The sequence below is a fragment of the Dysidea avara genome, chromosome 8, assembly GCF_963678975.1.
Source record: "Dysidea avara chromosome 8, odDysAvar1.4, whole genome shotgun sequence".
In the NCBI taxonomy this organism is placed as follows: Eukaryota; Metazoa; Porifera; class Demospongiae; order Dictyoceratida; family Dysideidae; genus Dysidea; species Dysidea avara.
In genome coordinates, this window is record NC_089279.1 from 36,424,966 (window position 1) to 36,447,834 (window position 22,869).

The 22,869-nt window shown below is 39.1% G+C and overlaps 3 protein-coding genes and 1 long non-coding RNA gene across 10 annotated transcripts in view; 2 read left to right on the top strand and 2 right to left on the bottom strand.

The window, feature by feature from the left end:
* Positions 1 to 1,592: 1,592 nt before the first annotated feature.
* On the bottom strand, positions 1,593 to 8,686 carry LOC136264036 (uncharacterized). 2 transcript variants are annotated; one of them, XM_066058720.1, is made up of 4 exons: positions 8,575 to 8,667; positions 7,844 to 7,889; positions 4,662 to 5,034; positions 1,593 to 1,950 (listed from the first exon to the last, which is right to left on the bottom strand). In XM_066058720.1, exons 1-4 carry the CDS (start codon positions 8,628 to 8,630, stop codon positions 1,787 to 1,789), a joined length of 639 nt encoding a protein of 212 aa, XP_065914792.1. In that variant the 5' UTR covers positions 8,631 to 8,667; the 3' UTR covers positions 1,593 to 1,786. The 2 variants fall into 2 exon arrangements, 1 of the variants encoding a protein (XP_065914792.1); XR_010704939.1 differs by lacking the exon at positions 7,844 to 7,889 and having other exon boundaries at positions 1,595 to 1,950; positions 8,575 to 8,686.
* On the top strand, positions 8,675 to 12,490 carry LOC136264033 (uncharacterized). 6 transcript variants are annotated; one of them, XM_066058714.1, is made up of 6 exons: positions 8,675 to 8,746; positions 9,251 to 9,391; positions 9,439 to 9,517; positions 10,467 to 10,539; positions 10,587 to 10,824; positions 12,147 to 12,490. In XM_066058714.1, the coding sequence occupies exons 2-6, from the start codon at positions 9,313 to 9,315 to the stop codon at positions 12,353 to 12,355; spliced, it is 678 nt and encodes a 225-aa protein (XP_065914786.1). In that variant the 5' UTR covers positions 8,675 to 8,746; positions 9,251 to 9,312; the 3' UTR covers positions 12,356 to 12,490. The 6 variants fall into 6 exon arrangements, with proteins under 6 accessions (XP_065914786.1, XP_065914784.1, XP_065914787.1 ...); XM_066058712.1 differs by having other exon boundaries at positions 8,676 to 8,746; positions 9,209 to 9,391; XM_066058715.1 differs by having other exon boundaries at positions 8,681 to 8,758.
* On the top strand, positions 9,529 to 10,449 carry LOC136264038 (uncharacterized). Its single transcript, XR_010704940.1, has 3 exons — positions 9,529 to 10,097; positions 10,148 to 10,232; positions 10,282 to 10,449. It is a non-coding gene; the product is annotated as an uncharacterized lncRNA (long non-coding RNA).
* A 1,817-nt stretch (positions 12,491 to 14,307) lies between the features above and the next one.
* LOC136264031 (dynein axonemal heavy chain 5-like) overlaps positions 14,308 to 22,869 on the bottom strand; it is a 30,103-nt gene continuing 21,541 nt past the window's right edge. The window contains exons 39-54 of the mRNA XM_066058709.1: positions 22,389 to 22,862; positions 22,105 to 22,339; positions 21,938 to 22,055; positions 21,454 to 21,622; positions 21,093 to 21,404; positions 19,389 to 20,362; positions 19,138 to 19,340; positions 18,887 to 18,960; positions 18,524 to 18,832; positions 18,033 to 18,149; positions 17,878 to 17,979; positions 17,671 to 17,831; positions 15,720 to 15,876; positions 15,305 to 15,457; positions 15,192 to 15,251; positions 14,308 to 15,018 (exon numbers count right to left, since the gene is read on the bottom strand). Coding sequence (XP_065914781.1) covers positions 14,479 to 15,018; positions 15,192 to 15,251; positions 15,305 to 15,457; positions 15,720 to 15,876; positions 17,671 to 17,831; positions 17,878 to 17,979; positions 18,033 to 18,149; positions 18,524 to 18,832; positions 18,887 to 18,960; positions 19,138 to 19,340; positions 19,389 to 20,362; positions 21,093 to 21,404; positions 21,454 to 21,622; positions 21,938 to 22,055; positions 22,105 to 22,339; positions 22,389 to 22,862 — 4,158 coding nt within the window. The 3' untranslated portion in view covers positions 14,308 to 14,478. The remainder of the gene's footprint in view (positions 15,019 to 15,191; positions 15,252 to 15,304; positions 15,458 to 15,719; positions 15,877 to 17,670; positions 17,832 to 17,877; positions 17,980 to 18,032; positions 18,150 to 18,523; positions 18,833 to 18,886; positions 18,961 to 19,137; positions 19,341 to 19,388; positions 20,363 to 21,092; positions 21,405 to 21,453; positions 21,623 to 21,937; positions 22,056 to 22,104; positions 22,340 to 22,388; positions 22,863 to 22,869) is intronic.

A 22,869-nucleotide genomic window follows, 5' to 3' on the forward strand; every position in this document is an offset into this window, starting at 1 on the left:
GTAATTCATCTCTGGATTTCTTGGGACCATCCTTATTAGTGAGGTGTACTTATTTCAGGGATCTAAATGTGTGTACACTAATGCAAATGGGACCATGGACACATGTCCTAATAATAACAAGGTGTCCTGATTTTGGCATCCGAGACTGAATTTTGAAAATATAACCCTAAGACTATTCTCACATCCTTTCTATACTCATGATCATGGCAGATCACTCAGGGCCAGTGGTGGAGGTGGACCTAGAAGACTGTATGGTTCATACTAAAGACCCTACTAGAGGTCAAGTTTTCTATGTGGCAAACAGTGCAGATTATTGGTTTGCAACTAACTCTTATTGTAAATCCGGTAATTTGTACTTGGGAGTCAGTGCTTGAGAAAGTCCAGGAAGTTAATCTTCATGTGGGTAATATACTATACAGAAATACATGTTACACTTGTAACTTCCCCATCAACCTATAGCTAGTGTACCAATGAACCACCACAAGAGCCTCAAGAGGACCTACACTATAAATTGATATTAGCTACCTACCCTAGTGGAAACCAATGTTGTATGGTGTGGCCTTCCAACACAGGCTAGTATAACTAAGTTGATGTGGCCACTGGAATATATAATGTGTATGGGTGGGTGGGCGTGTGATAGATTTTTGCACATTAAGTACTATCAAGGTCACATAGACTATTATGTTATCTCTGAGTCCACATGAATCATTGAGGAAATGAAACCTATATTTTGTTGTGGTGTCTGTATACATCATTGCTGGTACTGCTGCTGCTGCACTGGTTAATGTCAGATGTCACACATGTAATTAGCTAGGTGTGACTGATAACATGAACCCATGAGTGCTGCAAGCCTTGTGGTACTTATGGTATCCTGTTACAAGCAGCTAGCTATAGTGTTGGTGAACACACACAAATAGTACTCACAATTACTATACATAGGAGAGGTGCAAGTTTGATCCCCTTGGCTGGAATATGTTATATTATGAGTTCAACAGAGTATATGCATTGACTTTGATTTGTTGTTATAGCTGCACTCTCTACAGGGTGCAACTGCAGCCTCCAATAATACTTGGCTACTCACATACCCACAATACTTGATGTAATGATTATATTTGCTAACACTCTTCATTGTCACATGGTTAGAACACAGAAATATTTCTTGACACAGTGTCACCTGCTGGTGGAATAAATTGCCATTTGAAGTGCCCCACAAGAATGGCCGGGGAGTTTGTCTCATTAATTAAGCCTTAGTCCCTGACTAATAATAGTTAATGCATGTGAATATTTGCTTGTCCAACCCTTTTGTTTGTCATTATTATATTTATTTGTGTGCGTTCTTTGTTTTGTACTTTGTCGTTGTATGTACTCTGGCATGGAAGAATGGCTATGCCAAATGTCATGAGTTTAAACAAAAAATCAGGATGACTTGTATATAGCTGAACTCTCTATACTAGGTGTCAGTAGGTGATTTTTTTGTAGCTGAATTCTCTACAGGTGTATATAGTGCTGCAAGCCTTCTGGTGTTTACTGTAATTTGCTTTTTTGTCGTAAAATTTTCGTATGCAAAACTTGTACAAAAGTTTCTTATGCGAAAATTTTTACACAAGATGGAACTACTCTAATAGGGCAGTCACTCATGTAAATCATACAAAAATATTTTTACACAAAATTTTTTTGCACAAAAATAAAACAAATTACTCTATGATATGTAGATGTTTAGTTGTAATACTGTCACCATGTGGTGATTGATGGCTGTCCTGTGGGTAATGCTTGAGATGTGTACTACCTAATTCAGCCAACTGTAGTGAATTCGCCTTTTTAAAACTTGATGGTAAATCAAAAAGAGTGGTACAAAATGCTTTGGTTGATTTGGTGGCCAGGAATTCTCGTCAACAGCAAACCGTGTTTGTTTACGAAGTTGTCTCACCCTGTTGGACAATACGAAGATTCCTACAGATCAAAAACGGAACACCCAATATTGAGTCCACTATATTACACCATGATTAGAACACAATAGCTACATAGTTGGTTTCTCATTCATCTAACAATTATTTTTCCTTAACAGCTCTTGTTACACAGACCACGTGCCAGTTTTTCAAAAAATCAAGCAAGAACAAGTGAGCTGTGTAAGATATTAGAAATAGCTAATACAATTAATATGGAATAATTTGGGTACCAAACCAGTGGCAGATCTAGGATTCTTAAAAGGGATACTGAAAACTGACAGAATAAAGGAGTGCAATAATAGGACCGTTGAGCCAAAATTTGAACTACTGAGTGACTGTTTAAAAGCTCTCAGATTGGCTACTTTTAGTAACAATTAGTCATTGTAATACTTTGAACTGTCACATAAGTGAACTAACTAAAGCTGTGACTACACAGTATAGGTTTGATTGCTCTATTAAAGTACAGTGTAACACCTCTAAGACGGACACCATTGGGGAAATGAAATATGTCCTTTATATGGAGGTGTACTTATTTAAGGGTTTTTTTAAAATCACGAGACTAGACCAAGTGGTGGAGCAAGATGGGTTATGGCACCATGTAAACCAGATACGATCAGTTTAATAGCAACAGAAGTGATGTTATTGAGCATGGGTTACCTATGGTGTGTGGCCTCTACTACACTATCCAGACAATTAAGCACCACAAATATTTTATACATGCACCCACAAAGACTTGTCCATATTTGATTAGTTATCAAGATGGTTAGCTATACAGAGTATGTAGTTTATCCTGTAGTGTAGTTTATTCTTAAAGTGCACCAGAAACTATTTTCAGAAGGCCCGGTGAGAACATTAACAGCAGTACTTGTATATGCATTCATATGGCTTCTCATAACTTTGGCGCTTTGTCTCACACTTTATAGAACAGGCAATACAGAGACAGTGCTTTCTGCATTAAATGATGTAGTTTGATAGATTGTTGTAACTGGCCCTTTCTTACTTGTGTCCACAATTAGCGAGATGTTGTACTGTAGTGCTTGCCATGTCTGGGAATGTGCAGTGTCCGGTTTATGGAATAGAGAGGTGTCCGCTAATGAGGGGGGATTCATACACACAGATATTGGAAGTTGCATTTGGGACTTTATTAATTGTCCGTTATAAAGAGGCTGTTCGCCATTCAGAGGTGTCCGTTAAGAGGGGTTCTACTGTAGTTACTTGATGCATGGCTCTATTAAAGTATCTCTTTTACTACAGTGTGAGGTGAAAAGTAGAGTGTTTAATAGCTACAATGGACTAAGATACATCGTTGCTATGATTTAGGCTGTTATTGAGCTAAAGAGGGTTTCTATTAAAATGAAAACATTTTCTTTTTTATCACAAGCCATTTGGAATGAATACATATTCACCTTTTGATGTCACTGCATAGTTAATCTGAATCAACTATGTATTAAGTTGACAAGGTTTCTATATTATTTAGAGACCTGAGGATTTGGGCAGATTTCCCACAAACTAATTACTGAGGCCACAGGCTAAGGTAATTAATTGTGGGTAACTAAGCCCACATCATCTGAGGGGTTCTAAATAGCGTATAGAAACCAATGTCATCTCATTCTAAGTGCTTTAGAAATTTTTGTCTAGATAAAGTAAGCGAAGAAAGAGTGACAGAAAGTGCCATCTGCATGTGATTTCTATAGTATCAAGATTCACCCAGCCCTTCAAGTTGATGGTGTAGTCACGACACCGTGCATGACATTGGTGTATCAATTACTGTAGCTGCTATACCTATATAGATAAAGCCAAACTCTTGTCCAAAAAGTAAACTAACAAATGGCAAAACTGTAAGTGTTAACATCAAGTATTACCCTTCAAGTTTACTGTGTCAGCATCACACTGTAACATTGGTTTATAGCAGAGCAGCATAGTGCAAAAACTGCATCATTTGTGAGAAAAGCATGAACCTTTCCATATTAATTGTACTCCCAATGACATTCATTTTGTGATATAGTACATAGAATTTCATGGCTAATACAAATGATCATAACTTAGGAATGTTGACTCCAAATAAAACAGAGTTGTTTCTTTCAACAAGACCTTTAATTTGAAACCATGTTTAATGGTGTAAAACAATGCCTCAGGGAGATTAAGACAAAACGATGAATTTTCAATGTAAAAAGGCCATAAAGGTCGCCAAAGGTCAAATATGCAATGGCACTATATCCAAAAATAAATGTCATTGGGAGCACAGCTATGCATGATGCTTTTCTCACAAAGTGCACAAAATGACCATATTTAGGCACAATCTCACTCCACTAATATCAAGGTCTAGATAGTAAGAGCATTGGATTTGCCTATTTTGTTTATGAATGTACGTAGTAAACAAACACAGGTTTGACCACAGGTTACAAACTATTTAGCCATGGGTTTCAATGGATTTCGTAACATCAGACATCAAAGGAAATATTGCATAAAATTTTCTAAATAGAGTTAAAATACGATTGTTTTATTTACACATGCTGTATATACACACAGATATGACAGGTAATTTAAATTTTTCGTGGACTACCACCATCCAAAATTTCAAGGGGGGTTTTGCTTTCAGTATCCTTGATGCATTAAACAACACCATTTCAATCAAGCTGCAAATTTCAAAGGGGAAAATTTTCACAGATAGCTACCAATCCACAAAAATCATGAAAATTTTCCCCTCTGAAAAACCTTTATCAGGAGCTTGATCACTGGACACTGCAGGTGACTCAATAACTTTAAACAACTTCTCCCAGCTAGCAGAGGGGTCCACTTCAAGCCACTTCTCCAACACAGCATCACAACAAGGCTCAGCCTTATCATGATTGTCATATTTTATGATGTCAAGTCTTCCTTTGGGTAGACTCAGTTGTGTTCCTATCACTCTCCAATGAGTAGCATAATTTGGAGTGATGTAGTTACGAAGTTCTTTAAGTAGTGGAGCACTGGTAACTGTGGTATGTAAAGTTCGTATGCTACGAAATAATATCTGGGCATTAGTAAACTTATCCTTATCAGGTGCTTTAAATTGGTTTAGTCCTTCATGAACACCTCGATCCATGTCCTGCAATTAAAGTAATTCCATGAGCCACACAGAGGTGTGTGTAGTTAATGCAGTACAGTAGTACTGTTTAAGTAGGGATTGCACCAATATTGAGTGACACCTGCCAAAATTCTGCCTCTAAAAACCACCTAGAAACATCTTAACCATACCCCTTAGAATATAAAGCATACTTCTCCCCTTTGAATCGTACATTAAATACTGGTTAAAGTACCACCACAAGTGCAATATGGCACTCTGGTATGTTCTCATGCTGAATACAGCACTCGGCTTCGCCTTGTATTGTATTAGTCTCTCACCTACACTCTTGTGCTATTTTGCATTCACGTGGTGATGTTTTTTAACTGGCTTAAAGTGCTTTCTGGTTATCTTCGTTTATAGCGTTCATTTTGTAGACTCGAACTGCGGTAGTCAAACAATCAGTAAGTGTCTATATAGTACAAGTTTGGTCATAAAACAAACAGATAGCACTGTTTTGGCTACTTCTGGTGATTTAAAATGTAACACACGTGATCAACAGTGTTGTATTTTCTTTCAGTACTGTATGCCAATAATAGCATTATTTTTTATTTGATATTCACCCACGCAAGTACTTTAGTAACAATAGTAGCTCTGGTTTGGTTGGATGGTTCCTAAATACTATACATAAAGGAAGTCTTCTATATGACATGGTTATCACTTCTAGGCCACATGCAACAATTGTTTGAGATAATAGAAATAGAGATAGCTGAAACAACAAAAGAAACAAGAGTCAAACAAGCCAGCATGTCAAACACAAACAAATCTCTATTTGGACTCAGATAACATTTAGGCCAACATTTATTAATTCCTTGTTTCCCATCACCTGTCCGTATGCCACTTAGCCTACCGAAATTATAAATATTTTTTGTGCTAAAAATCAAGATACTCTAATATAACAACACTCAGTTATCTTACTACAGCAATCAAAACCATTATTTATTGCATTTTACTAGTTTCAAACTCCTCTAAAAGTGTCACCTTGTTACTAAATTTGTTCGAAAGTGCTGTTGCTGTCTATTACATGTACAAAAAGCCACAGTCCTTTGAAACATCTAGCCTGTTAGTTGGCTGGTGGACAGTATATTGTCATTTTGAAGGCTCACCACAAAAATGAAATTATTAATGATAATAACTGCCCGCCCTCACTGTATTATTGCTCTCAAAGTAACGAGAAACAAGGAATCTTAGTCTTTACCACATCCATTGAGTCCAAATAGCTAGCCTGTTCCAGCTGGCAGTTTGCCATGATCAAAAAGTATAGCAAACGTCTGAAAACTTCTCATCTCATTCAATGTTGCTATATTTAAAGGTTTTCTTCCCAAACACCTATGGCCCCAGCATACCTGGCTACACTTCTGATTACTAGTCTGGTGTGGTGCCCCTTTCATTAGAACTGAATAAAGTTCTAATTGAAGGAACAGCTACACCAGACTATCCAATTACATACTGAGATAGCCATCACATAGCTACCGTGGGACACACCAAAGATATTATAGCTAGTACCTAACCATTCTAACACCATAGACTGCACAGTATGTGACCACCTAAGCAGAGACTTGGCATTGTTGTTCATAAAATTTTTCTTGACACCCACGCTTAAACCCAGACCACTTTTAAATTTTTTTTGTGTGGGGGTGGAGAATTTCTGGACCCCCACATCTTGGTGTCTGCCTCCACCATAAATTATCTTGGGAACCTCATGTTAATTACTTTGCAAGGCAAACTAACTTCCTGGATTCCTGAAAAGGAATTTATATAATGCTCCAATTCAAATTAAATATAAAAATAATTACTGTGACCTTCCATTGAATACTGCTCAGCTTTTTCACCTAACAACATCATGCAGCCAGATTTGTTTTATGGTATAGGTCTAGTCAGCAACAACACAGTGTTACAGTTGAATTACTTTCATTGGTCAAGTTTACAAAGTAGAAGAACTGCTTGACTTACTTTAATATTCAAGATTGTGAGAAACTCACTATTGTCAAGAGTTCATAATATATATACTGAGGAGAGTGTCCTACTCTCATATACCCCTGTAGAAGGGCGTATCGTGAAGTTATGATGTAGTACTTCTGATTTTGCCCATTTTTTTCTTTGCATAATTAATGATGTCATTAGTTGAACATGGTATCGATTGAACGTGTGCCTAACAACGTCACTAGCAACCAAATTAACTCCAGCTCTAAGCGTTTTTCACCGAACTACAATCATTCCTTCATGGGTTAAAACTGCTCCGTAGGCGTTTCTTGCTAGGACATTCACGAATATGGCTATACTGAGCGTCGCGAGCGTGAAATGGTGCTAACAATGCTTGCATTTTTATGGCTGCTCGTACGTCACAAACCGCAACATCTTGTCATTACGTCATAACTTCACGATACGCCCTCCTACAGGGGTATATGAGAGTAGGATACTCTCCTCAGTATATATATTATGAACTTTTGCTATTACTTCAGCTAACTACACTCATGCTAAAAATCCCCTCAAATTCGCACAGCTGCAATCAAGGACTGAAATTATACTCTTTTTCACCAAGAACAACCATTGATTAGAATAACCTAACTATTGATAACATTGATACAATTGATACTTTTAAGAACATTACAGCTAAACTAAAATTAATAGACGTTAACATCATGGGGCTAGCCTGAGCAAGTTGAGTTGCAATCATTGATTGGAATAGCCTAACTATTGACAACATTGATACAATATAGCTAAATTAAACATTTGTGATTTGTAATGCACAATAGCGTGCTGCCCCTGGTGGGCTTTGCTAATTAGGCCATACCAAATTAATCATATGTTTCATGGATTGTTTTCCCTCGAGTAGTGACCTGGCAGGTTAAAAAATAAATAAAAATGTAACCACAACTGACTGTTTTGTTAGAGTTTATATGACTGCTCTATTAGAGTATCTCAATCTTGACAAGTGCAAAAGCTAAAGTCCTTCTGAAATAAAGTGATGGAACTCCATTTTCTTACCCTTTGCTACTACACCTGTTACTGCTTGCACAATATTAAAGAGTCTAAAGCACTCTTTTTAAGAGATCACATGATTTATACATTGTGAACAATGATCTAAAGCCATCATTATTAAATTCCTTGTTTCTCGTCACCACCCGCATCAATTTGAATAGACTATTTCATGATAGAACACTGTAGAAGGAGGCACAGAGTGAGCAATTTTTAAGGTAAATGCATTAACTGTACATATAAACATAGCAGAAGGGTAGAAATCCCTCCACTCTTGTTCAACAGGATGCATGGGCGTACAGTCCTTACAGCCTTCGAGATACTCTAATAGAGCAGTCAGAGACTGAAACAAGTGTATAATTAACAATCAATAATTACCTCTCGCCCGCATCAGTTTTTATTCTATTGGGTTATGGGAAACAAGCAATATAATAACGATGGCCTAACTGCAAAAGAAAGAAAAAGACAAAAAAAATTAAAATTTAAAAAAGCGGTCTGGGCACGAGACAGTATAAAAAATACATACTGCACTGAACAATGACTTACCTGTATCCTGTATTATAAGTGAATTGAAACTTTCTTGCTTCCAGGAGGTATAACATTGCTGTAACAATCCCACAATTAATATTATTTCATAACTATATAATGTAAACCCACAATCGATTATTTAGCTATTTACACTTAGAGGTGTCAATATTTTATTTGTGTAAGGACCGAGGTAAGGACAGTGGTAAGTTGCAAGCTTTGATTAAGAGATGTTCTGTTTAGTTTAGACGATTAGACCATGATTTCATTCTGTAGTTTAGACCCCACCTCAGTCCCAGGATCCGGCCTATAAAGTTGCCAGTTTGGCAGCTTTGTAGGCCGGATCCTCAGCCTCAGTAGTTGCTGATTTGTGAGGCTCTTGCTTGGGCTCTTATAATATATGATTCTTACTATAGTTCAAGCCACTGACTAATGTACTCAGTTATATTGTATTGACCAGTCTATGTTGTTTGAGAACTTTCAGTATGTCAGAGTTAAATGTTTACTGTGAGGGCTTTGTTGATATCTAGTAGTACTATCTGTACGTATGTCACACACTTCATGCAATAGTACATAGCGTTTAATATATCTATTGGCTTAACTGATGGTGTTACAGCTGCTTTGTTAAACTCAATTACTGTACGTATGCATGTAGTTCTCTGAATACACGAGCTTATGCAATCTAGTACGATTGCAGCTGTAGAGTACCAGGTCCAAGCTGATTGTATGTGAATTTCCACCTTTGCATGTGCAAGTGTGATGGGGGCTTGGATGGGAGGACTGCTCAACAAGCTGTCCTGGTACAGAAGTAACAAAGAAGTTCGTATACTGATGTGTGGTTAGTGATTAGAACAACTTTAATTGTTAGTTATATGTGCTGTTTAGGACTAGACGCTGCGGGCAAGACCACGATATTGTACAAACTGAAGTTGGGCGATATCGTTACTACAATACCTACTATTGGTAAGTCTTTAACACTACTACACGACCAGCCTGTGCTATAGCTAAATAGACTGGCCGGATACACACCCTTTTTGAGATAGACTCCAATCCAATCGTAGTTTCATGTGGCCACTGGCCAGACCACTCCCCCTTCTTTCTGTTGGGGATAGTGTCTGGTGTACCCTAGGGGTCAGTCACTAAGAAAATGCTGTTGAATCAAATTTCATATTTCGATTGTGAAAATTTTTGCTTTATAGCTTATATTTTATAGTTATAACGCGGTTGCGAGGGATATGACAAAACTATACACACAAGGGCCTGCAGTGTCCGAGTGTGTATATTTTTGTCATATCCCAAGTAATCATGTTATAACTGTTATATATAAAAATAGCAATTTATAATGTAACAGCACCTGTTGAAGACCAAAATCAGTAGACATCCTTGATGGATCAGACATTTTAGATTCTTTAGCTGTGCCACGCCCATCTACTTGCGAAGGAGACAAGAGTTCATCAAAATTGTTGATTTAGGAGCTTGTTATTAGAGACTTGTTTACCGTTTAGGTAGGATTTTGTAGAATGTGTGAAGTTACACCATATATGGTAAGTTTAGCCACAAAGCCATTATTCAGTTGATCATAAACCAAAAAAAGGTATCTGAGGAAGGCTCAGAGCAAAACAGCTACTATGTCAGAATTGCACCAGACTCTTTACAAACGCAACAATTCTCCAAGACAGGTTTGAGATTGTATTCGTATGGAAGTTTACTACTGCAATGATACTGTAGAACAGCTGTAGCTGGTGACTACAAGAAGCATATCATTTTACTAGGGACCGATTATGGTATGGTACTCCTCTGCCAAATTTATCCCCCTCCCTGGCATTACTTGTCTATGCTGGTGAGGCATGGTGTACCAGCTAGGGTGTACACGTTCCACAGTAACTGGTGGTCTCTCTACACAGGTTTTAATATTTTAATATTGAAACAGTAGAGTACAAGGGAGTAAACTTCATTACTTGGGATGCCAGTGGTAGAGATGGAATTGTAAGGGAACCTGTATTTACTGAAATAATACATGGTGATCCTTTTAGCGGCCATTATTAGTACATTACACAGCCAATACTGATGGTCTCATATACGTCATTGACAGTACAGACAGAGACAGGATTAACGAGTGTCATGATGAGCTACATCGATTACTAGAGTCTGAAGGCATGAAAAAGACTACTCCATTACTGGTGTTTGCTAACAAACAAGATGTCTCCACTGCTATGAATGCTGATGAGATTAAATGTCACTTGAAACTTGAAGGGTTGCAATGTCCTTATCGTAAGTGATGCCATACATAATCTCCAAACATTCTAATAAAACAATCACAACATTTTATCAGTCAATCTGGCAGCAAAACACCAAATAATGTAAGACCCTGGATAGTGCATTATTTGGGTACATGTATTCTATTACCATAAGTCTGCATGACGAACATCCAGTTCTTACAAGTACACTTGTGGAGATTATGTTCACGATTTTCATTATTATATTCTGAATTTCTCGAGAATTTATGCTACCAAAATGTGCTCTAATTTTTATAACTTTTCCTTGTTTTGTATTCAGCAAGACTTAGAAGTAGTGCAGATTGCTAATTCTAGCTTACTGATTATTGCATGATACTTGTTCTATTAGTGTAGTTTCCTGCTCTATTGGATATGAGAGTTAGCCATGCCTGGAAACTTTTAGTGCTATTGGAATTCTGATGCAGTGTTAGAGCATAAAGTATGTTCGTGATTGAGATGTTCCCTACTTGCAAGAGCTGTACAGTGTCATCATGAAGACTTTAGATATCGCAAGCATACTTCTTGTATTACCATACAACGTGAATATCTTTAAGCTTAACAAGTTCAAAGCTTAAATGTTCATATGGTGCCACCATGACCCACATCACAATAAGACACTTTGAAGTAATGAAAGGTGGTATCAATTAATACTTGCATTGAGAAGTTATTGTTTGATGGTTTTGAATAAGTTTATGCTTGTAGCCACATGTCACGTTCATTCCCTTGTTTACCCAATCATTCAATACATTCCAGTAACTATAGCAGTCATTACTTGACCACCTTATGGATACCATGGGGGGAATTTTGTTCGCATTATGTCTCAAAATCCAATCTTGTGATAGGTATTTTCAAAAAATTTCTTCACAGTCCACCATTTGGCTAAATAATAACTTCTACATTTAATTTAAAATCTCCAAAGTTTCTTTTACACAGCAATATTTGCTTCCAGATTCAATATTTTGATAGCTATACTTGAAAAATTTCCTGGAAGGGGGGAGGGAGGCATGCCTCCAGACCCATAGCTAGAACAGACCCTCAGCTATCCCTGACTGCATCAACCTATCCAAATTACTAAATTCTACAGAAGAAAGTTCATTTATCCTTGCTGCCCCTTATTGTGATCATGAAATGGCTTAGTTTCCTATTGGGAAAAAACCTTTCCCTGCAGGGTGGAGCTTTTGAGGAACCCCTCAAAAAAGTTTGCTGGCCATGCAAGACTACAGTGCTACATTGACTAGACTACATTTTGTACCATGGAAGTTTGTGTCACAATATGTTGTATGTCAAGACCATTGCTGCATCCTCTACTCCATACAGATGTACAGACATGTAGTGCTACTACAGAGGAGGAAGGGTTGTATGAAGGATTGGACTGGTTACAATGTCAAGTTACTAGTAATGATTTTAAAGAGACTGTGATAGCTCCAGTGAAGGACTCCGTAATCCCACCATTGTCCAAAATAAGAAACTCCTTTACCAATATCAGGAACTATCTGTGGCCTTCTTCTGTAGAAACATCTTCATAAATTTCAAATTGTATTTAATATGACCTTTATAATTTTGTACACTTTACTACACAGTATATACCCTGGTATATACTGTGCAACTGCAACTTTTCACATGAGTTTTAAATTCTGATATACAATTTCCACTACTCAAAATAGCATAGCTAGTTCTCCAGACACCTTAACCATTGGGACAAGGTTAGTGTCTTGATCAGGGGTCTAAATGTGTGTACACTAATATGGACCATAGACAAGTGTCCTGATTTCAGGGGTCTAAATGTGTGTACACTAATACAAATGGGACCAAGGTAGGGTTGGGCAATATAACAATATATCTTTGCTATCATGAGACGATAACTATATTGAGCCAAGGCTATTTTTACACATGATAAATTGAGTTTGTGATATATTGTTTGCAAAATGAAATACCACTGACGTAGCTGTCTTACAAATGCAGCAAATTACATGCTGTATGTAATTTTTATAACTTAACGGTTGTTTTTGGATGGATACAACAATACGAGTCAGAGAAGAACTTGTACTTATTAATATTACATGGTTTTTCTAATTGGCATATAATATTGTATATCGATAAATACGTCCATGATTGTATTATCTCAATATCACCCTTGTTAGCGAGGTGCCTGATTTCAGGGGCCATCATGGACAAGCAGAACAGAGGACATATCTCAGTAACAAGCACAATGTTTGGACCACTTTGCCACACCTGTTGGGACCAAATTAATCTTTGTTCAGAGGTTGTTCTTTTAGTGTCTTTAATTCAGGAGTTTCCACTGTATTATAAGCACACAGGATTTAAAGTTATATAGAACATTCCACTGAGTTAGTATAAAAACTTCACTGGGTAAGTATAGTACAAGAAATACAAAGCAAGTAGGAATTGTACAAGTATTAAAGTCACCATCATGTAGTCTTCTTGTGTGATGAAGGTAGCTTGTTCAGTGACAATCTCTTAGAACTAGTACCACTGTTGTTATGGATGTTAGGATAAGAGTGGCTACCAGTGAGGTCACTGCGTGATGCTGTCAAGTGCTGTACACTGGACACCATCAATAACTGGTTCTCAATTGAGTTCTGTTCTCTCAATAACTCACTGTGTATTTGTGACTGTACTAGCTGAGACAGTTCATACCTCACCATTGGGTCCAGTACTTTATGACGTGTCACCAGTTTACCACTGTTACGTTGACGTTTCCCTACTGGTAGACGATGAATATTTAATACTTCAAGTTCATTAGCTGGACTCTTCTGGTTGGGTATAGAGACTGTTCTTTGTAATACGTGAGTGTTGTTTAGAGTGACATCATCCCTGGGTAGTTTGGGGAGAGTTTCTAATGTTCTTTCTCGAGGGAACTGTAACGTTTGAGCAGCTGCTTGCTGTAAAGAGGCTTTGTCTTGAGGACGGAATAAGGTAAAAGGGTCTGGTCTTCGTCGTAATGATAGAGCATCTCTCTGCACCAATGCTGCTATGGCTTCATGTAAGTTTTGTATATGAACTTGTTGTTGACGCCACTGATCATGTGAGAATGTGTTTGTGGAGGTTTCTTTGGCAACATGAGTCTCTTTGTCACTACCTGTTGGTTCTGTCTTATTGGAAGTGTTGATTTCTGACTTGCTACAGTCACGTGCGCTGTTCGCCTCCTCACTACCCGGGTATGTGTAGTTCCACTGATCATCCAGGGTGCCCCGCATCACGTGAGGGTTACTGTTTAACATGCAGCTTTTGGTGACACGCAGAGAAGTCGTTTTTGGCTTGCTACACTTCCGCATACTAGTCCTCGTTTGGTAGATAGCTCGGGGACGAATATTCTCCCAGCCGCTGGTAGGGGCAGTCTGCTCGCTCACTACATAATGACAAGGAAAGCGCGTTACATCTCTACTGACCTTCAACAATGAGCGAATAAATGACGCCTCCTCTTTTGACATTTAGCTAGAACCCACTACCGAATGTGTCATGTACAGTGTATTTGAAATACGAATGAAAATTTAACAGGATCGAAATTTAAAAATGAAAGTACAAAAATTAGATGCAGAAAATAGTTATCCTATGAAAATACAAAAATACTGTCACAACAATTATAAAACACAACTGGGGTAGTCACTAAGTGATGGGGTTACCGACATTACTTGACATCACACAAGAGGGCCACGCCCCTCAATATCCAGTGATCCGGCTGTTGGGATGTACGCAGGTACAGTGTAGTCACATACGTGAGATCTGTACGTCGTGGCTTCTTGTACACCGGACACTGGTACAGTCGAGGGTCATTGGCCATGCTAGCATTACCTGCTGATATCAGCACAACAGGTAGAGGTGTGAATAACACTTTAGGGACTGGTTCTAGTAGCCTGGATGATTTCTTATCCCATCCAGCACCATCAAGGTAGAGGCCATGTACGTAAACACCTTCAGGAGGAGCCTCTACCACATCATCTTTGTTCCATCGAGTTACTTCATTTTGTAATACAACACTGTCCAGTGCCCAACCCTTGTGTGCCCTGGTAACTTCTTGTCTCATGGCCGTGAGGAAGCCTTGGGGGTTGAAGAAGCCTGTCATCCAGAACACCTTTGGTCGACCTTGGAAGCACCAACTGTGGAACTGAGCATTCCTCTCCAAAAGTTCAGTAAACCAGAACCCAATGGTGGTTGACTCCCAGGACACCTGAGGGAAGAGACCAGAAATGATTAAAGTTGTAGCTGATATTATCCCAGGGAGCTGATATCTCTAAAAAAATACAATAATCAATGCTTGCTGCTTTTGAGAATAGAAATTTTACTGAATTATTGTCCTTCACAGAATCTAGCTATTTCGTTATACCAACATCCACCCCTCACCTTCTTCCACAGGTCTGGTACCCTGGCATCATACATTGAGTCCAGAGCATTTCTCAAGTTCTACAAGTGATCATGAGTCACAATAGTGACACACATCACCATGGAGACTATACCTCACTCATGATGATGGTACCATCAATGGCTAGTTTGAGGTCTTGTAGCGTAGTACGAACAATGGAGATGACTCGCTGCATGCGATCTATCTCTTGTCTCAGGAATATGTTCATTGGAGCAAGAGCATTCATTGCTTGTAGTCTTGCACGGACCTAGGAAGTGAGATAATAACATCACCAACGTGTATAGCTTGGTGGGACGCTTAGATACAAAGGGTCTACCCACCAGTGCTACAGTAAATCACTAACACGTTACTTAACTGGGCTATAGAAAGGTAATTATGTACCTAACTTAGTTCATGGTGAAACAACACAATAACCAATGATAATACTCAACCCTTTTGGGATCACAGAAGCATTTCTGATAGCTGATAACCAAATAAGGTTGGGTCCACTATTCACACTACACATTCACCTCATGAGGGATATAGTCATTAGGTAGTTTACTCAACATGTCATCAGCTTGTCTCCTAACAATACTCTCTCTAGTCTCCCCCCCACCAGCAGAGCTGTCCTTTGGTTGAATGTTAACGATCTCATCCAAACAATTCTTAGCTGTAGTACTCTGGTACCTGTGGAGCATGTTATTGGTCATGTGAGCAGGTTAATAAGCAGGTATGACAGCTGGGGATTTAACATAACTTTCTGAGGTAAGTTGAACATCTTGGTAATGGGTCTATGTTTGAATTTTCAGAGACATAGACTAACTTTATTACTTTTAGTGCACTTCAGAATTTTCTTTTTAACAGCACAGAGTGTGTGTGTTGTGTGTGTGTTGTGTTGTGTGTGTTGTGTGTGTGTGACCAGAGTTAGGGAAGTTACCTTTTCAAAGTAATAAATTACATGTTACATAATACTTTCTACACAATGAAATATATTACAGTTACATATTACTTAAAATAAAATGTAACTTAATAATATTACATATTAATTTACTTGTGAAATGTAACTTAATATTATTAGCTGTAAATATTAAAGTTACTGAATGCAAGTAGCTGTACTTTAATATTATGAATTAAATTAACACTTCAGCATATATGCATGCAAACCACATGTTTTCACACAGACGGTGGGCATTAATAGCAATGGTCTCTGTGGTCACGTGGTACGCATCAGTCCAATGGACTGGGCAGCATCCTTTAATATAGGTGAAAGGTTAATGGATTGAGGTAATGGATCACTGAGTAGTTTAATGGATAGTAAATAGCAGTATAAAAGCCATTTGTAATGCATTACTGGCTCATTGTTGGAACTTAAGAATTCGGCGGCATCGACTCTACCTGATGGTGTTACTATTGCCAGGCGTTCACTTGGCAAATGACTTCGGGGACATAGGCTTCTTCTTGGGGGTCTCACCAATGATATCTGCAGACACATCCAGGAGGCTACTGTCCATGTCTTCAATAATGCTACTTGTGTGGTGGAGAGAAAAAAAATGTAAATAATAAAATGTTTAATTTTAATGCTGTAGTAAGTTAAGATATGTGTTAAGAGGTGATTGGTGAGAGAGAAGATGGTAGACGGAACTCTGTGACGTTGTTCAGAATTTCAGGAGACTCTGACCTTATTATTGTCAATAGTTAGGTAACTAAGAACTTAATAATACTGACTATTGACAATAATATTGTCAGAGTCTCCTGGAACTCTGAACAACGTCACAGAGTTCCGTCTACCATCTTCTCTCTCACCAATCACCTCTTAACACATATCTTAACTTACTACAGCATTAAAATTAAACATTTTATTATTTACATTTTTTTTTTCTCTCCACCACACAAGTAGCACTATTGAAGACATGGACAGTAGTCTCCTGGATGTGTCAGCAGAGATCATCGGTGAGACCCCCAAGAAGAAGCCTATGTCCCCGAAGTCATTTGCCAAGGACGTTGTTGAACGCCTGGCAATAGTAACACCATCAGGTAGAGTCGATGCCGCCGAATTCTTAAGTTCCAATACTTTTAATGGATAGTAAATAGCAGTATAAAAGCCATTTGTAATGCATTACTGGCTCATTGTTGCTCATAGTATTTCGCTACTCGTTACATCGTGCTGATTGCTACTTGTTACCTTGCTCGTTACGTAATATTATTACTTTGTTTGTTACTAGTAACGAGTTATTAGTTTCTAAAAGTAACTTAAGTTATATTACATGCATTTTGCAATGTAACGCGTTACCCCATCTCTGTGTATGCGTGCGTGTGTATGTGTGTATCAGAGTAAGTGTATTTATATCTTATCAAATTACACCTTGGTGAACAGTGTTAGTCTTTTGTACACTCCTTTTGTTTGGTTCCTAGGCTCTCTACTAAGTCTTACGTTAATAGCAACACAATTATGCTACTGCTGGTATTATTTTATTAGCTCACGTGATGTCAGCATTAGGGTGTAGGCCGAACACCTCTGGGGTGTCAATTAGTGACAACTTCTCAATACTGTCCAGGTAGTCAGTAGTGGTCTTGAGGATGGGAATGATGTAGCCCTTGTAGAACTTGAATGAGGATAGGAACATGTGCTCTCCAAACCAGGTCTGCAGTATGGAATAACACACATTTCCATTCCATATATGACCTCACCTTAGCATAAGTGTTTAGCAGTCGTTTATCAAAGTCGTCTGTCACACGACCACCGTAGTGTACCTCCCCTAACATGTACCGGACTGCTGCCCATGATACCCCCTGTATGACATATGGCATGCTCATCTCACTCCCACCCCCACACAGTGACATACCTTCTTGAGATCCATATCATCAAGATGGTTCTGAACATATTGTATCATGGCATTGAGGTCACCTTGGTTGAACTCATATGGGATATTCCAGCCAAGGGGACCAAACTTGCGTCGCTCCTGTACAAAACAATAGTAGGACTAAAACAATCATAATATTCCAGTACTCTCTTGTGCAAACCAGACAACCGAGTTCTCACAAATACTAGCTATTTAATAATAGAACACAACATGTTTGCGGCTCTTATGTGGCCCTGTTAATAACTACACCTACTGAGCTACATGTGTGACTGTCCACCTGACATTAACCAGTGTACAGGTAACTGTATATCTGAATAAGTTTAAATACTACAAATCTAGCCCACAGCTTTCATTATTTTATTTCTGCAATGACTTGTGTGGGCCAACAGACCATGTGACCTCAAACATTAATTTTACTAATACAAAATCCCATGACATGTATTCAAATATTTGCAGCAGCCCCACCCACTAACCTGAACAGTAGTGTGTAGGAAGGCCACACCATACAACATTGGTTTCCACTGAGGGAGATTACTGATATCAAGTTGATCCTGGGAGATGTTAGTGTATGTCCTCTTGAGGCCAGCCCTAACTCCTTGAGGTGGTTCATTGGTGAACTTGATACTAGCTTGTAGTAGGTTGATAGGGAAGTTGTTGTGGACTTCTGTGGTGATCCACAGGTTGAATGACTCGTGGACTTGCTCTGTTTCAAGCACTGACTCCAATAACTCATCGAGGAAGTCAAGACACAAATGACAATTTTGCAGCAACACCCAGCCACCCTACGTACGACATGTTAGTGTAGTTAAATGAGGGAACACTAGTTGATGACTCACTGTTTGTTGTCCTTGTTGTAAGAACCTCCTGGCATGTACCTCCTGACCTTGTCCCATTGAGACAATCCTCATCTCTACAAATACACACAACTCAATACAATATTAAGGACAATTTTTGGCACGTAACTGCATAAAATTGAAAAACCTTTTAAAAATATATTTTGTCACACAGTAAGAAAATGAATGTTCAAATGATGCTTTAGGTATAAAGGTATCAAGTGAACACTGACCACCAAACACACAGTTTCTACCTAGTCCAAGTTTCTTTGATAAAGTGTCAATGTTGTTGGTGGGGTCAGAACCGAGAGATAGTAATCCAATCATGGGCACCCGTGAATTAGCCTCCTCCCACATCCCGTGAATATCCAAAATGACACCCTCGGCATACTGCACTCCCATAGTTTCTGCTATGTACTTGCGTGCCTGAGGCAATACTCGATCCGGACACCATGACCTAAATCATGTGAGATCATGTGATCACACCAATACACCAATGGGTTACCTTATCAACAACAGTTTTCTGAAAGTATCCAGAGAATTGTTATACCCATCAGGGATTGGTGCCTCCTCAGGAGCAGGACTGTCATACCATGCCTTCCAAGCCTTGTCATTACGACCCACCTGAGATAGGATATCAGCAAACTGTGGTAACTTGGCTAGCTCCACAAGGTTAAGCCACGTCATGTCCATGATCCACTTGCAAGGTTTGGCTGGACAAGTCTTCAGGTCAAGGGCAGCTCCACCCTTGATGAGGCTCTGAAACTCTTGATGTTTAACATGTCCTCGTTGTAGGTCAATTTTCAGAGTCAGTAGGAGGGTGAAGAGGAACTTGTGTTCCTCGTAGAGACCACGACATGTGTACTTAAACACTGCAAATGTCAAGTAGTCAATTATTGACTGTATTCTCTTAGAGGTGATGGGTGACTTGGCAGAACGTGACATAGAGGTGTCAAACACTCCAAGGAACTGTACTAAAGAGGTCTGGTACATTGGGTTGACCAGTGACATCTCCACAATTAAGAAGTAAAGGATTGATCCACGTGTTGCCACTGGTCTGAACTCTTCTCTTGCCATGTTTATCTTCTGTTCAGTCTCAGCAGCCACTCTCAACTTCTCAGTGACCTCCTCAGCAGTTGTCTTAGTAGTGCGCAGCACAGAGATGAGTGACTCATCATCCACCAGGGACCCTTTAGTACTGGTTAATCTGAACAACAAGTTGTCCTCAAGTTCCTTCATTTTCCTTTTGTTACCGGTAATGTCCTCTAACAGTTTCACACGTTCAGATTCTAGTTCTTGTTTCTCAGTCAAGATCACTCTCCCGAGCAACTGATCTTCCAACCCTCTAATGGTCACAGTGAAGTCTACAATGGCCGTTCTAGCGCTGACTTCAGGAGTGTAGTAAGGATTGGGTAGTTTAGTTGTGATGTAGAGCATAAACCCTTTCATTACGTCAATCTCCTTGTCTCCAACTTTAACCTGACAAGTAACAAGATGAGACTTAGCTAGTCTACGTGTTACAGTATTGTATGACAACAAGTATTGTGGTGTGGCTAGCTGACTAAAAACTTAATGTATTATTGTGACTGCTAAAGTTGTGATGTATAGTTAGGAATTAACTGTGCTGCAGTTTCTGGTGTAAATATGATAAAACAGCCCAGCTTCAAAAGAGGAGCATTCAAGTGAAGTAGTATCTATGGTGACAAAAAGTAATGATACCAAAAGGGCAGGTATTCATCTAGTAATATAGAAAATTATCTTTTATATCAGAACTCAAATAACACTAAATTTGGCTGCCATTTGTTTATATGACATCATATGAAAAGGTAACATTTACTGTAATTTTAGTGCAGTAGGCTGTACTTGTTGGTACAGCACGCAATGTTAAATCCTCCTGTGTAGCCATCACACTATCAAATTTTATTGTTACAGTTCACACTTTTTACTTCACTATGGCTATGTGATTCACTACTGTCAGTCTCAAAATTATTTGTTGTACATTGAACATGCATTGTAGGGAGGGAGGGAGTGGAGTTGGTGAGATCACCAATAACAAACTCTAATACACAACTGAAAAACCAAACTTATTCTGCCAAAAACATCTTTGTAACTGGTTTTCTCTTACTGAAGTACTTCAGCCTTATGGCATAGGCCTTTACCGACTGCTTTATTAGAGCGTTTCCCATATCACTGATATCTTCTAGCTCACCTTCAACATACTACCAGATTTGATGAAGTTCTTCTCCAGAACATTGTCCAGTGCAGGATCCAGTTCCTCCCCTACGTCCTCTATTAATAGGGGAGTCCCCAGGGACAGGCAATCCTCCAAGTGCTGTCTGAAGTATTTGCTATTCAGTGATGTTACCTTCAGCCCACCAGACCCCTCCCTGCTTTTGATCCAGTTCTTGCCCTGACCTTGTGGGTCAATCAACAGGGGATACCTGGTTGCCTTGGTTACTATGATGCCATTTTGAATAGACAACTCATCATTGGGAAGTCCTTGAAGATTCCATTCTCCAATCTGTTTAAAAATATTATGATATAGTATTCAGCCAATAGGAGCAGCTTACAGTGATGGGTGTGGTCAACAATTCAGTCAGGACAAGGTTGGCAGTGTATGGAACACTTCTAGTCTTCAGTTCATTCTTCCAGTGATCTAGTAGGATCAATCTGAACTCCTGATTGAATGGACCAGAGTAGGACAAGAACGCTGAGCCCAGTAAGACATCTCCAACCAGCCTGTAAGTGGGAAAGTATTTGGCAACACATAACAGACTGTGATAAAAACACATTTGCTTCAGTGACCATAATGTTACATGGCCTTTAAGATAGTCACACACTTTACAGTAAAATGAAGAAAGTGTGCTTGTAAAAATAGCAGATTTCAATCAGGTTTGCTTTAAAGGGATTGGTGTCTGTTATTGGTAGATATTGTCATCATCTTAAACTAGTCATCCATATCAGGTGATAATAAACACACGTCATAAAGCCCTTCAGGCATTAACAAGCACACACATACCACATTACTCTGTGTGCAGTAATAAACTCCTTTACCTTTTAATCTGCTCTTCAAACTCTTTGCTCTGTTGCGTCCATCTCTCTTTCTCCCCTCCTAGTCCATCAATGAGCGCTGTTGCTGCCGTCATCTTACGTCGACAAGTATCAGCATCATCTGTAGCCAATCAGATTAGTCAGATCATTACTGACATGTTTAAACTAACCAATCAATTGTTGTTTCTTAGTCATGGCAGCATCATACTGTGCCTTCACCACATTCAGCTCAGCCTCCTTCTCGTCAAGTTGTGCTTGAGCCACAGCTAGTTCAGCGTTTGCCTTTTCCAATTTACCTTCTTGTATGGCCAGGTTAGCCTTGAGGGGTAACACCTCTTTGTTGACAGCATAAAATGATGCCATAGCCTTCGTCCATGAGCACAGTCCAGCAACGTCGCCACAAACCTGTGATGTGTATGGCTGCTGCAATTACTAGTTGATATGTCACACTTACCCTCTTCGCAGACTCCATGCTGTAGTCCTCCATATCAAAGTATGGTTGCATCAACTCCACTGTCTCCTCATTAATTGTGTCCTTATTAAACCCTTGTAGTCCCTGAAGGAATCCTGACTGACTCATCAATTTCAGGGACTCTGTCCAGGAGGGTGTGCAACATGGCCTGTCCTTGTCAGCAGTTACGCCATCCACACGACGCTGGAACAGTAATAAGACACAGTCCATGATCCTCATAATGAGGTGAGGTGGTTTGGGTAGTTTCCTGACTGAGGCAATGTGAGCTGGTTTGATTGTGTTAAGTGCTGCCTCAGCTTGTTCTAGTGCTGGCCGAGCAGCCTCTAGTTTACCCTCAGCAACTGCTTTCTCAGCGCTAATGGCATCCACTAAAGCTTGAGCCCTGTCCTTCACTTTCTGAACTTCAGCTTTAACCTTCTCTGCTGCCTGAGCTTTAACTGTCACCTCTTTGAGCACCTGTTGG